Source organism: Kryptolebias marmoratus, linkage group LG24 (assembly GCF_001649575.2).
Source record: "Kryptolebias marmoratus isolate JLee-2015 linkage group LG24, ASM164957v2, whole genome shotgun sequence".
NCBI classification, from domain to species: domain Eukaryota; kingdom Metazoa; phylum Chordata; class Actinopteri; order Cyprinodontiformes; family Rivulidae; genus Kryptolebias; species Kryptolebias marmoratus.
The window spans coordinates 10595424-10610956 of record NC_051453.1 but is presented as its reverse complement, the minus strand read 5'-3'; the positions used below and the strand labels follow the sequence as shown (position 1 = coordinate 10610956).

At 42.0% G+C, this 15533-nt stretch overlaps 1 protein-coding gene across 1 annotated transcript in view; it reads left to right on the top strand.

Annotated features, from left to right (window-relative positions):
* Positions 1-15533, top strand: part of insrb (insulin receptor b) — a 66438-nt gene that overhangs the window by 36663 nt on the left and 14242 nt on the right. Inside the window, exons 3-7 of the mRNA XM_017406994.3 lie at positions 8728-8936; positions 9464-9594; positions 14563-14702; positions 14842-14986; positions 15077-15291. Coding sequence (XP_017262483.1) covers positions 8728-8936; positions 9464-9594; positions 14563-14702; positions 14842-14986; positions 15077-15291 — 840 coding nt within the window. The remainder of the gene's footprint in view (positions 1-8727; positions 8937-9463; positions 9595-14562; positions 14703-14841; positions 14987-15076; positions 15292-15533) is intronic.

The window sequence follows — 15533 nt, the reverse complement described above, 5'->3', positions numbered from 1 at the left end:
ATGTTACAGTGAGGTGCTGGGGTGATTGAAAGATTCATATTAGTGTCTGTCAAATAGGTCCGGATTAGAATTTGATCTAAAATGGAGGCAGTTTGGAAAGATACAAGTCTGTCTGCTGCTGCTGTAGCGAAGCTGCAGCAACTTTGTCTTTGAGGCTAAACATCTGGTTAAAGTTCTTAATCTTATTCTTCTCTAATAGTTATTTTTTTAATTTTTTCTGTTTCCATGAGTCTCAGGTGTTTATGTATTTTCCTCTGTGTGAGTACGAGCATGTTTGGGTGTTCGATGGTTTGCCTGTTAGCAAAATTCCTTGTGAATCAGTAGATGGATTTCAATTAAATGCGTCATAATTATTGGACGTGCATCCACAACTGATTCAATTTTGGAGACAATTTAAGATGGCTGCCATAACTAATAGACCTTAACGAACCCAAAAATGGCTACACTCTGTCATTTTTACAGATATTGGGCTAAAATTTAGTGTGTTGTTAGCTGAGAGTCACTCCCAACACACAGATTGGGACATTGGAGTTATTAGATTTGATAAGAAACAAGGACAATCTAAAAAATAAAAGTTCAACTTTACGTAGCTTGGTTACCTGAACATTATTCTTTAAATTAGATATTGTTAAATTGGCAGCCTTTGAGTTTTCTTGGTGCCGTTAAGACATTTGGAGGCTTTATCGTGTGTTTCTGCAGCCCCACTGTGTTCTGTGTATGTGTGTGTGTGTGTGTCGGGGTCTGTGGACGTGTGCACACCAGTTGTTGTGTGTGAGCCTGTGTACCGTAGCTCTGCTTAGTGCAGTGCTGAGAATATGAAATAGGACAGCTAGCATCTGCACTGCAGCCGTCCCGCCCCCCTCCCCTCCTCTCCCCGGCCCCCACAACCTGCCTTCTGATCAGTGCAGCTGGGCAGGAACACGGGGACGGAACGTGGAGCGTTCGTGTTTTATGTGAGCATGTGTCGAGGAAGAACAGGGTTTCTGTTTTCTTGTCGGTTGTGCTAACAAACAGGGTCGGCTACAGAAGTTACTGTCAAAGTTTTTAGCAGACATCTCACAAAATCAGTGGCACTTGGAGTATGTGTTGTGAATGACACTCGGCTACAACTGCACCAAGTTTTTGGCTCAAAATCTGCAAAATTGACTGAATTATAGTCATTTTTGTGTTTTACAAGGTTGGCTGTGGTGGCCATCTTAATTAGATTGGCTCCAAGAGTAAGAGGTAAATTCAATAATTATTTTCTGAAAGTTTCATTTGAATTTGTCCAGCGATTAATGTGATATTTTGCTAACAAACACGCAAACAGTAATGGGCAAAAACATTATTGTTAGCCTTCGACCATTCAGCGCCAGTGGGTGATATAAATCATCTGATTCTGGTCACCAGCTGATAAAATAAACTAGTCCTTTGACTTAATGTCACTTTCACAGATGTGATTGCTAGTAGCTTGATTTACTCTTTGACTCTAATCTCATCATTTAATCTCGTCAGTTTAGTGACAACATTGCAACTTTATTCTCAGATTAATAAATTATTAAGAGCAATGAGGACTCGGACCTTATTTGGAGTTTATTAATTTTGAAAATCCTAAATATTAATAAGAAAAGTTTATTATCTTACTTACCAACTCTGTATACTCAGGCTCCAATTCCAGGAAAGCCTCTCATTTTTTTTTGTTTCATGCATAAATCAGATCAGCGCTGCGTTACCAACCGGTCTGGTGTCTGTGAGCACACGGTGTCCTCGCCCTGCTGCTCAGGACCGAGTGAACCCGAGGCCCCTGAAACACAAGTCAGACAGGAAAGAAGGAGAGAACCTGATGGTAGGAGAGAACGATAGATGGAGTAAGGAGAGCGGGAGGCAGGAGAAGGAGATGGAATCCGTGACAATCGGGCCTTTGATAAACATTTTCGAGGAAAAAGCGATTTGAGGTTTGTCTTGCCTTGCTTGTTCTTTCTGTGGCTGAAATGAGGCGATAAACGGACAGTGAGGAAAAGAAAATACCTTAGTCATGACTGGACCACCGCTCTGCGCCGGTGATTAAATTACACAGATTAGAAAAAGTACTTTACAATTCATAGCTGGACGTTTTTTGTCTCACTGACATCCTGAATACAATATCAGTCATAGTTTTGACTGTCAATTTTTGGACTAAACTGTTAAGAAGGATCCATTCGTGGTGAAATTAAAAATCCATTTAGATAAGACACAGTCGTGGCTGACACGCTGACAGCCTTGTGTAGAAGAAGCTCCTGTCTTGTGTACGAAGGGTTCTGTGTGAAGACGGTGATGCAGGTGTCTCAGCCTCTGGATGGATGTTCACCTGCTACTCCTCTCCATCACCTCCCCGCTGTCACCCAAGTTTCCAGTCAGCACAATCTTGCTGGACCTTTCCCTGCGTGCGCGAGCGTGGAGAGAAAATCTGCATCGACTGCGGCAGAGTCTGCGTAGTGTGTGTCTGTGCGCGCTCCCAGCCTGTTTGTGCACGTGTTTCATGCTTGCCTCTAGATGTCAGGGGGGAAAAGTGCAGCGAGTGGCAATAATGCTGAGGTTGGTGGCAGTGTGACAGAACTGAAGAGGAGACACGGCCGAGCAGGGGAAGATGGATTGGTAAATAAGGAAGACGGTGATGATGAATAGAGGGGTGATGCAGGGAATTGATGATATGTAAGTAGACTGTAGGAAGAAAGAATGATGGCATAGAGAGCCATCAGTGGGATGTTATTAACTGCAGCTCCGTACTTGAGCACTGAGATCCAGTGACTGTGGTTTTCTGGAGGAGGAGATTTGTCACCTGAGGGTGCTGCAGGGATTCAACAAGGGATGAAGGTAAAACATAAGGGGGAGTTCCTGAAGTCCAAGACAGAGGATGAGTACAAAGCCATAAGAGACAAAAGGAAGAAGACGGAGGCACAAATGATGACTTGGGAATCTAAGAAAATGCCTTGTTGGGAGCATCTAGCTAATTACTGCAGACAGTCCATGTCTGGACTCATCTCCATGGTAACAGGATGGGCCAGCACACAGGAAGACACAGACAATGGAAATCAATGAGACAAAGCAGCACTCATTAAGCCATAATCAGTAATTCATTTGTTTTATATATATATATATTTTTTTTTTTTTGCAGTTTTGCATTTGTATATCAAGCCTGACCCAACATTTAGACTCATTTAAGGTGTAAACAGAGGTGGGCTTGCATAAAAAAAATAAAAAATAAAGATTAATAAGTAATAGAGAGAATAGATATCAGAAAATATACCCCAACATTCAAATGTTGCTATTAAAGTCCCACAATAAAAAAAAATCATAAAATTTGTTCTTTTGGAGCAGTAGGATTAATACAATGTAAAACTATTTACATATAAGGACCTTCTTATTGACATAAACAGGGCTTTTTATGTTAATAATCTGTGATGGACAGAATGCTGCTGTTATGTAGAGACATCTGTACAGTGGAAACGGTGTGATTCTTAAAACAGTGGACTGTTGTGTACTCCTGTCGGCGTCCGATCTCCCACTAAACGTTCTGTGGTAAGTCGAGCCATTTAAACTTAGCGACATGAATTACTAGAGAACTTTGTGGGTTGGTAAACCGCCCTGTTTCATTACTGACTGAAGAGTGTGTGTGTGTAATCCAACGATGAGTCTCAAAGTGGGTCTGCAGGCATGCGTAAATGTCCAGACCAAACATTTGCTGTTTTGGATTCAGATCTTGGCGTGTGAGTCACACCCACACTGCAAAGAAACATTACATCCGTGTCTCAGTGGCGGAGCTATGATGGTGTGTAGAGCTGATTAATTTCCTTACAGTTAGTTGCTTGTGACTGTTATCTCTGTTTTCTTGGTTTATTAGTGATTCACAGAGCTGCTTCTAAGGAAGCTCTCTTCAGTTTCCAAGAACTTATCTTCAGGACTTTGTTTTTATCACAGACAGAACTTTCATACTTCTCTGCGCAGCCTCTGGAAAATGAATGTGTCATCTGGACTTACCTCAAATCTCTTAGCAACAACTATCTAAATAAAAAAAAAAATCTCCCAAACGAAGATGAAAGTTTGATTTTGTTAAACGTGGCTCACCACAATATGCTCTGTTTGAACTCAAATTGATAAATACAGTTTATTGTTATTGACATGGGTAAAAGTGCTAAAAATGTGCATTCGCTGTAATGAAAGACTACCTGCCTGATCTGGTCATCACACCCAACACAAAGAATCTTTAACCCTTGCATGTGTGTTGATTCATGCTTGCATGAACACCATCGTTCCTGGTGAATCACGCTCTTCCTCTTCCTGGGAATCTGCATGTTTTTGTTTACACTCCTCCCCCCTCCCCTCATCTCTCCCCTCCACTGTCTCAGGCTAAATGTCTTACATCAGATCATTCGGCGCATTTATAGCAAAGCTTTTGAAGCTTAAGACTCCCACCGTGGCCAAATATAGTAAACGTGAATGCGGCGGGCGGGTGTGTGTGTGTGTAGAGGAGGGTGGGTGAACATGTACGTGCATGTGTTCCTCCTGAGTAAATGGCTCTGGGGTGAAAACGTGTTTGTTATTGTTCCCAGCAACTCCGCCTGTAGACAACACTGCCAATTAAAGAGGGGGGGTTCATGTGTGTTAAAAGCAGGAAGTGTTGTCTCGTGTGGTTGATCGCTATTGGCTGTGTGGCTTCTTCCATGTTCCTCCTCACATAGACTGAGCAGCTAGTGGTTCTTTACCTTTCATTTGACCGTGGCAGTAAACACAACACACCTTTGATCAGGCCTTGCATTTAAAGCCTTTCCTGGAATTGTGTGTGCATGTGTGTGTGTGTAGGGCAAACTGTTGAATGACACATTGAGCTTTTAACATTTGTGTGTGCGTTTCGCTTAATGAAAGATAACCTCTCCAGGATGCTCCTTGCCGCTGCCGCCTCCCGTTATTGAAGTGCAAGTGAAATTATCCGTCTGTCCCTCCTCCCTCTCAAACCCCGGCTGCATGAAAACAAAACAAGGCGTTGTATGAATGAAAGTGGGAGGGGCTGGGTGGCCTAGAAAGGCAGGCAGGCAGATAGAGCAATAGATAGTGGTGCAGAGCTGGGTGAGGCTGTGGTGGAGCGGGGGAGGAGGAGGGCATGAATGAATGAGTGGAGCATGTTTGGCATAGAGGCTAGCTTGCGTAGCCTGGTCCAGGCGTGAGCAGAAGTGGGAATAATCCTGCTGCAGTGATGGTGTTAAAAAGCATGGGCCACTTTCAGATTGTGACCGTATCATAAACAAATATACGACAGTTTTCCCATGTTACAGTACTGAGGTTACAGCTACTGAATGTATTTATTTGAAATGCCGGGATTAAAAAAAAGTAGTGGTGTTATTTTTTATTTCAAACACTATTTAAAACCTTAGTAAACACAAGCCCTGCTACTGCAGAAAGTTCTAGGAATAATAATTTTAAAAAAGCTCGAACAATAATTCAGTTATTTAATACATACACAGTAGCACAATTTTGCTTTTACCACACACACAATGTAATTTACACAAGGCAATCTCCAGAATCCCCTCATCCCACCCTTACCATGACATAAGGCAGAATTCATGCCACTCGAGGAGGACAACACAAGGGATGGAAGGACACCTTTAAGCTGAAAACATTAATGCGAAAACCTGGGAAACCGTTTCTGTGGATTGCCCTGTTTGGAGGTCTGAGGTAAAAGTTGCCATGGAGACCTTCGAAGTAAACCGTAGAGATTGCCAGAGCATTCTCAGGGAGCAGCGTAAAGAACGTCAAAACAACGGTGCCCTTCACCGGCAGCTACCACAGACTGTGACGTACCAGCTGCTGGAGACAGTTCAGGTCACACATAGGAGTTTTCTCCCACGCCTGGTCCTGTCAACCAAATCTGGGTGAATGATCATCTTCATCCTCAACCATGAAGGATTGCCAACAATGACCCCATCCTTTCAACCGTCCATAAGGTCTATGTGACGTAAGCTTAGGGCAGCTTGGTCCATTATTGCTACAATTAGGTTACGGGTGTCCCTTTGGCCCTTAATTTAGAGTGATACTTGTTAAAGTATTCAACTATAAAGTGGGACACCATCAGTTGTCACAAATTCCTTTAATAAAGCGTTTTGCTTTTGGAAAAGATGCTTCAAACTAGACATTTCCTTTTGTATGTTTGTCTTGGAAGGACAATATAATACCAAATGTCATCAAAAATACATCAAACTAGACCTAACAGTTTTTGTAATATTTTAAGGAAAACTACTTAAAATAATGAGCTGTTTTATAGGTTCAGCTGGTAACACTTTATTTGAAACATGACCCTGAAAAGTCATCATTCATACGAGAATTTCCTGTAAATACACAAACCTCAGAGGTCAGCTAAGTAGCAAGGTCCCAAGGTGAAAATGGATTCGCCCTAATTCTACCCCAAGTCTTAACTAGCAAAATCATTTTATAACCGTAGGGGCTGTAAAGTGGTCTACACAAGTTTAAAAAAAAGCTCCCAAAACTTGGTAATTAGTCAGATTTTGGTTCCCATTGCAATAATTTAAAAAATGAATATACACAAGCGCACAGTTTTAAGGGGATTTGCCTCCTTCGATCATCATACACAGCTGACTGACAGCTTACATCAGCTGAAGGGAGGTGGGAGAGCATTACTCTGTGCTGCACACAACCTGAGGGATTCCTGCACTTTGATGTACTTCTATGTATAATAATTTAGTAGTGTCCTGTTCTGTTTTGGTTTTGGTTTTTGTGCTCCTGCTTTAAGCTTGTTGTAATTCCTCCAAATCAGCAATGGTGGCTTCGTCTCTCCTGGCATGTTTGGTTCTGAGCCGCGTCTGCCCCCTGTCTGCCCCAACAAGGCCAGAGTTAAAGCTGGGCGTCTCTCCACCCCGACATGGAAGAGGCCACAGAATGGTTGCCTCCCCCAGCCAGCAAACACATTGGCTGAAGCCGAGGGTGGATCTGGGGCTGCCGTGGCTCTCCGGCGTGGATCGTGGACCGGAGCTGCATCACTCAGGCCCTGCCTCCTCTGTTACGTGATGCCGTGGTCGCGGCACATACACACACACACACACAGCAGCCAGACAAAAGGGGAGGGCTGGCTGAGAGCTGTGCATTTGTCTCTGTGAGACGGTTGTGTGCTGTAGTGGGTTTACGGCTCATAATAAAGAATAGTAGAGGAGCGACCCCTGCATGAACTACCCCACTTGGTTAAACATAGTGTTTTTTCTACATTAGTCATTGTCCCTCTCTGTCGTTGTAACCCTCTTGTCCCCCTCATTATTGCTCTTCTTTAACCTCATTTTCCCACCGTTTCTGTTCCCCCCCTGCCTGTCCTCTTCGCCTTTACTCAGGCAGGGAAATGGGCAGCTTTCCAGTGCAGAAAGAGGTGGGGTGGGGGGGTCATAGCTGTAGCCTTGGCAATGAGAGTTCTCATGTGATGTCCTCATAGAGGTGCCATTTCATAAAGACTGGCAAACCCTTCCTCTGTTACACTTTATAATCTTTCTTCTGGGTGTAGTTCTGGGTGTAAGGTTTTTATCTAAAGTATGACCATTTTTAATTACAACTGAGGATTTCCTTTTACTTACAGCAGCGATTTTTCTCATATAAATGGCCTCAAAGCAAAACAAAATGTTTGTATCTTATTATACGATTTGGTTCTATTGGTACATGATATTAAAAGTTGCAGTATAATGTGAAACATGGAAGGCGACTGATTAACACACTTTGGATGTCAAATTTGTTCCGAATTTTAAACGTTTTTTTGTTCATGGCAATCTAATTGTTGCTACTGATATTGTACACTTTTTAATTAAACCTCTAAACATGAATTTCCTCCCAACACAAGACTTCCGGTGTGACCCTGTCCTGTTAGCAGCCAAGCTTCCTTGTGTAATTGTATTTCAGGTATAAGGTTGGATCTCACGGATCACAACTGGCCCAAACTCAGCACAGATTCACAGCACGGGTCAGAACTCCCTGCTTATTTGGAAATCAGGCTCTCAGGCAAAAACTCTGTGTCCCAGCAGGCTAAATTAAAGCAGCAACACATCAGCTCTCCCGCCGTTCGGGTTGTTTCCGTTTCCATGGCGCTGCAGGCCGCTGCTGTTGACCGTCAAGTGTAACCTGCGGTCACCGACTCTCCCCACAGATGGGAGATGGGCAGTCGGTGTTTGTCTGGTTGAATGTTTACAGCTGGGGCTTGTTTGTGTTCTTCAGTTCTGATTTGTTTTTGTTAAATTGTGAGGTTTTTGGGCAGATCAACAGAAAAATATTGAATTTACCAATATTTTACTCTGGATTTATGTTAGTTAATAAGATCTTTTGTTGGGTGTAAATATGAGTCATCATGGCACTATAATAAAACTAACAAACAAGATGTGAAGTCCTGCTGAGGGAACACCTGCTTATAGTTTGTGCAGCTGTATTTGAGTATTTCTGCACAAACACCAAATATGCACATGCTTCCCTCGCTGAACTCAAATCAGAGCAGACTACTGCCTGACAGGGATTTTGAGCACATGGTTTAAGTCTCTTCTCGGCTCTTTTTTGAGCCATTACATATCAGATAAAACAAAAAATATTCTATAAGAAATCCTTCTGCTTTTTGTCCTTATAGTACTACATCTTTACAAAATATTGCTGTTTTTGTTTCTGTTTAAGCTGAAATTAACCCATTCTTGCCCTCTTTCTTTTCTTCTTTTTTCTTGTTACTCTGTCTGCCCTCAGTATGCCATGATAAATGCAAACATGGTGCCTGCAGCCCTGAGGGCCACTGCTGCCACGACCAATGCCTGGGTGGCTGTTCGGAGACGGGGAACGCCAGCAGCTGCGTGGCCTGCAGGAACCTCCTGCATGGGAACACCTGCGTGGAGAAATGCCCTCCTGGATACTACGTCTTCAACGGCTGGCGCTGCGTCAGCTTCTCCTTCTGTCAGGTTTGTAATGAGACGGCCGTCAGAGCAATCCCAGTTTGGAGAATCCAAAAAAGATCTGTGATGGAGAACCAGAGAAGAAGAGCCATTTTTTGTACACACCTTGGCATTCGCCCCTGCGTTTGCGATTTAATCTGCCCGGGTACACTTTTGAAATGAAGACGGGCAGATTTGGACCAATTTTTCAATAATTGTCATTTATTAATATTATGGTTTTTAGACCTAATCATTTGCTTTGAATGTTTTCTGTCAGAGAAGACCTCGAGTGCAGGCGTCAAAATTCAGCTCTAGCGCATTGGAGATCACTGGGATGACTCCGTGACTCTTTTTAGGGCTGTACGCCTCTGTGACTCACACGAGGAAATTGAGAATCTTGCAAAAGTTGCAAAACTCCCTCATAAATGTTGTCCATCACCCAGTCGCAGCCCTTCAGATACCACCTTTAACTCCATTTCCAAAGATACTGAAGACCATTTCGGACACATTTATGTATGTAGTGAACTTATCATTTGTCTTTATTTTGCATCCAGGACCTTCACAATCAGTGCGCAGATATTAAGAAGCAGCAGGACCAGGAGGCCGGCTGCTCTAAATACGTCATCCACAACGGGGCCTGCATTCCAGAGTGTCCTTCTGGATACAGCAGCTTAAATTCCACAAGGTGCGTCTGGTTCATGAGTAACACACGTAAACACACTTTAAATGCCACCATCAACACGAGCAAAACAAATGCGCTGTGGTCACTGAACACAATAACGTTTGTACACAACAGATGGTGCCGGGACACTGGTGAGTGGTGCAGCAGAGCCGACAAAACAACAACTTTGTTCGAAAATGTTCATCTCAAGCTGTTGAAACGTGGAGTCGGTGTGCTTCGCTTTAAAATATTATTCTTCTGAATGTTTGATTTTATTCATAGAAGACAAAGTCTGCGTCCGAGTCTTTAATTCATGAAATGGGCTGTTTTAAAAGTTCAAATTATCTTTTTGTACGTTTCTCCTCCAGACACCATTGCTGTTGACATGTGATTGTCAGGCACAACCTTTCTGTTTGAAACGCACTAATGCAGCACGATGCCACTCTGTTCGACGCATGTAGCTGAGCAAAAACAATCACATCTTCACAACATGAAATCAAGTCTGAGCTGCTTCTGTAAAAACCCAAGTCCAAGCTACAATTGAAGCTGAAAATTGAGATTTATGACAGAATTATTCAGATGTTAATTTAGTCAAACCCTTAACCAGCTGATGGCAGAAAACAAGTTCTCCACAGCGGTTTATAAAAGGCTCCTAGCATCTGTTTGCTCATGTAGGTAAAAATTGTTTAAACTAGAGTTTGTGATGAGTGCAAAAATACTGATCTGCAAAAAGTGTAGCCACAGAGCACTGATGAGTTTTGAAAAAGGGTGCATTGGAGTGAAATAATCTGATAACTGGTATTTTTCCATCTGAAAGGATCCTGCAGTTGTAACTTGGAGTCAGCTTTAGAGTCTGTCGTGCTGGATGATTGTGATGGTTCGAGTTGACCTGTTTAAGTTTTTACTCTGCCTGAACGGAATATCTTGACGTTTAAGGTGGATGAGACGATGTTAGACTTTTGTCCTCAAGCAGACCGAACCCCACATCTTAGTGCAAACTGGATTTGGTCAAAGTGTTGACCATGTGCTTTAAATACAAGAGCAACCTTAAAAATCCATGTCTGTGTGCAATAAGCAAGGACATGACCTCTTTCGATGGGTTTACTTTGTTGGAAAGAAGGTTAAAGGAAGATCACAAGTGTCTCAGTAGCTGTTGCTAAACAGGGGTGATGTGTAATTGTTTAAAGGTTAAGTATATGTTTTGGAAACCTCTTATGTTTACATGCTTACTGAACACATACGTAAAGCTTGGACAGCGGTACGACATATATTTAAGTGAAAGTGTGAACGTCCATCTTATCGATGTCCTGATCTGTTGTTTTGACAGGAAATTTGGCAACGACTGTTTTTTACAGTCCTAAAAAAGCTGAATAATTTTCAAAGATCTGCATGTACAGAAATAGAACTTTAATGAAAAGTTTAGTAACAACTTCCTGAGCATCTAAACAGAAATTTCGCTCACTGCAAGATCTTTTCTACACTGAAAAATTAAGCTAGAGAGATTTAATATTTATCATTGCTCTGAATGACCGAACTTTGTTCCCCCAAATCAGTTGTTTGACCCAACTTTCATGCAGGACTGTGTGTAATTCTATTATCCATTGTTTCACCTTTTGAGCTTTCTTGGTTCAGACATCAAGGTAGTGAGATCATACCTTTTTGACTGAGGCATCCTTTTGGTCTGTTTGTGTTTTTGTTTATTCGTGTATAAAAATGTAAAAGATTTCTGGGCAGTTGAAGGCGTACCACAGTGGCATTATTAGTTGGGTAGATGTTACCCACACACAGACTGCAGTAAAACTGATGAAACTCAGCTCGTCAATTGGTGTAAACATCTTTGTAATTCTAACACCACCTGCTTCTCCTGGCTGCATTGTTTTAAGGTTCCTAGCAGAAATGATCCTGCTCAGAACTATGCTACTCTGGAACCACGTTTTGAGTTTGTTGCAACTCTCCACAATGAGTTTTCAAACCAGTTTTATACTTCACTGTTAAAACTGCAGGCTAAAAAAAAAACAAAAACTTGTAAAGTGTTTAAAACTTTTGCACAGTGCTTCGTGTGCGTACACATCCTGACTTTTCCATCAGAGCTCTGCTGCGACGTTACAGCCTCTGTGTGTGTTTTTCTTAGAGTAGGAACGAACGTCACCACATTTGTTTTAGTCCGTCAGAAGCTGCACACACAGAGATCAGAGGCACACACACACACACATCCATGACTTTAGAGGACGTCACATTGACTACCGTTGTTTACGTAAAGCTTTACTTTGACTTTTACCTAAATATGTCCTCACACACTGAAACGTAATGATCCGTGAGATGTTGCTGCCTTTCTGTTTCTGATGGCCTCTAAGTGCGACACTGAACTCTACATCCGTTACTGAAAACAAATTTAGATCCAAACAATGTTAGCAACACCTGAACCACACAAAAAATGCTCGATTTGGTTCAGTCTTTCTTTTATAGTGACTTTAATGAACTTAAATTCATGAGTGGTAAATTTGGCCCCTTGTTAGTATTTTATCTATAACCTCAAACAGCAGTCTCAGTAGCATGTGGAAGAACCACACACAGCCACTAGAAGATTTGGCAAATGAATTACCAAACAAATGTGGCACCATTTAAAGGGAACTGAACAGGCTTTCCAAGGGTATACGATTAATAGCCAAGAAGGGTTGTTACAACAAAGAAATAATCAACCAAACACACATTTCCATACATTTTTTGCCATGTTTATGTTTGACCAATGTCTGATTCAGACTGAATTTGATGCCCACGGCTGATTTAGATGGTAGTGGCTGAGATGCTAAAGCACACAGAAAGAGTTTGAAGCATTGTGATGAAAGGAGTGCCCTGAGGAAAACTTGGGTTTATTTCAGCTGATACTGTAATCACAATGTTCAACTATAGTGTTGCCGGCTTCTCTCGTGTCGTGTCACCCTAGTTTGCGTACAATGACTTAGTTTTTAGGGACCAGATATTTTAGTAAGCCTATTTTTTTTTGGTTTTGCATTTCTTTAATTTAACATGACGAGACAATCCCTTCTAAACTGTTAACGCTCCATCAGGGAATCGTTTCAGATGCTTTTCATTAAAAACATTTTTAAATAGAGTTAACAGACACTCTTTCTTTTTTTTTTAACTGTGTCTGCTTTCATTTACTGTCAGAGAGGAGTTTGCTCATCTTTTTTGGACAACCTGACTGCGTTCCAGCACACATGCACTCGGTCTGCGGCTCTGCCAGGGTTGGGGCCGAAAGCTGCAGCCTCGGCTCAGGATGGCTCGAACAGAACCCCGGAGTCATGGAGTTCAGATAAACACTGTCCCTTTAAGAAGGCCGCCTGTCTGCCTGCGTGTCTGTGTTTTCAGCACAACAGCCCAAAACATTCCCCCTTTCTGCGCTGCAACTAGAGCGTTGCTTTTGAATATACGTGGAGGCGAGACGAGACAGACAACATACCCTAAAAACTTTCTTATTATTCATTGTTTCGGACAGCTTGTTACTGTCGTTTTCAACCCATGAGCTGGCCTCTGATTGGAGTGGTTTATCAAAAGTTAGAACTAAAAGGCGCCAGGGGTGTAAGTGACTATTTGGATTAGAGCGGCACCACTGGGAGTTTTTCAGGTCGTTATACGAAATGAAATTGGGAGGACAGCTTTGTTTCTAGAGGGAGAAATTGGGGGCACAGTTTGGGTAACTTTGTGAGAACGTGTCCTGGAAAGGGGCCTATAAATCAGAGTGGAATAATGAAAGAATTAAAAGCTCAATGAGGGTGCAAGTTGAGGCATAAACACTGATTTGATTATGCCTAAATACTCTCATTGATCTAGCATCATCTTTTGCTCTCATCTGATTTTTTTTCCCAGAATAAGAGAAATTTGATCCAACTTTCTTGCTTTCCCTTAGATGATAAATCAGTGGCACATGTGCAGCTTTTCCCAAACCCAAACACATTTTTAAAGCGAATGCCTAAGCAGATCTTTGTGGTCAGAACGTTATTGGCTTCACGCAAAATAAAAAAGAGGGATTAAGTTTGTTTGAGGGGGTTTTAAAGCGTCACGCTCCTCTTCTCTGTGCAGCGTGTGCCCGACCTCTCACCGTACGAGACATGCCTCTTGTGAACAGATTTCCTGAAAGACACTATTGGGGCCTAATGGCACTGGGAGCTCGTGTGGGTACGTGAGTCCTTGCATGTCTGCAGGGGGAGGACGTCACGGACTGAACTGAGAGACAGAAACAGACGATGGCCTGTTGGGAACTGCAGCTGGTGTTTCAGTTGTTTGTGACGCTTCTCTCTTTGATCGCTTGCGCCTATTGCCTCTGTACTAATAAATATCAAGGAGGCACAGACGAGAGCTTGTATAATTTGATGTTAAATTTAACAGTTAATGGATTTGTTCGGGGACTTTTATCAAATTAATTAGGAGAAAGATTCAAAAGCATTAGCAAATTCAGAGAATACCGTAGTTTTCTGGGTTCTTAAGTTGTAGCATAAAAATCACTCAGCTGCTGCCATGTTGTTTGTCTTTTGAAAAATCCAGAGAAGCAACATAACAGATTCAACCATCTGCTTTATATAGAACAGAGCAAAAGAAGACAAGATTGAGCAAAAGCCTAAACTCATAATTACTTAGAAAAGAACAGAGAAAATCTCAGATGAAATGTTCGTCCATTAAATTCCTCTGAACAGATTTAGCCTTGTTGTTTGAATTTCCCATGTCTGCTGTGGTCCAAGTCAACATCACGCCAAAACACCACTGAGCATTCCTGCTTCATACCAGTCAGGTCAATTTATTCAGTTTCTGATAACTCAACACTGTCTTTCCTTCAAAGGGAATGGGGTAGCATTCATGTTAAAAACCTTCTTTGCGACGCATCCACATTCAGACACTTATTTTGTTACATTTGCACCTATTTCTTCTTAGGACTGAGACACACATTTACATACTTATTAGAAACTAAATGTTAATCTAATCTGTGTGTGTGTGTAGGTTGATGTGTGAGCCGTGTGCGGGCCCCTGTCCTAAAGAGTGTAAAGGAAACATGACGATCGACTCTGTGACTTCAGCCCAGGCTTTAAGAGGCTGCACTATTATCGAGGGGAACATGATCATCAAAATTCGAGGAGGGAGTAAGTAGCTTTACCCATAAACCCCTGCTGTGAAGGCTCGAGGGTCTGTGTTTGCTCTGTTTAGTGTGTCTGATTGCTGTCTGTACCTTTTTAGCTTTTCTTCTTTTTATTTATTAAATTTTTTTTTTTTCACTTTTAGCTAACATAGCGGCTGAGTTGGAGGCTAGTTTGGGACAGATTGAGATAATCAAAGGTTATCTGAGCATTCGCAGAGCCTACGCCTTGGTCTCCCTCTCCTTCTTACGAAAACTCCGCCTCATCAAAGGAGAGCAACTCGAGCTCGAGTAAGTTCTTTGCCTCTGCTGTCCCACTCCACTTTTTATCTTTCGTGCTATGACTCATTCCTTGATCTGCTTTTCCTCTGTTTGTATTAGGTTCTACGCCTTTCATGCGCTGGATAACCAGAACCTCCATCAGCTGTGGGACTGGTCCAAGCACAACCTGACGATAGAGCGTGGCCGTATGTTCTTCCACTACAACTCTAAACTTTGCATGGCAGAAATCACCAAGATGGAGGAGGTCACTGGAACCAAAGAGCGCAACCAGAAGAATGACATTGCTCTGCGCACCAATGGAGACCAAGCTTCCTGTGAGAGAACTGAACAAACATGTTTATTGAGCTGCTGTATATACAGGTGCTGGTCATAAAATTAGAATATCATGAAAAAGTAGATTGATTTCAGTAATTCCATTTAAAAAGTGAAACTTGTATATTATATTCATACATTACATACAAACTCAAATATTTCAAATGTTTATTTCGTTTAATTTTGATGATTACAAATGACAACAAATGAAAATCTCAAATTCATCATATCAGAAAATTAGAAT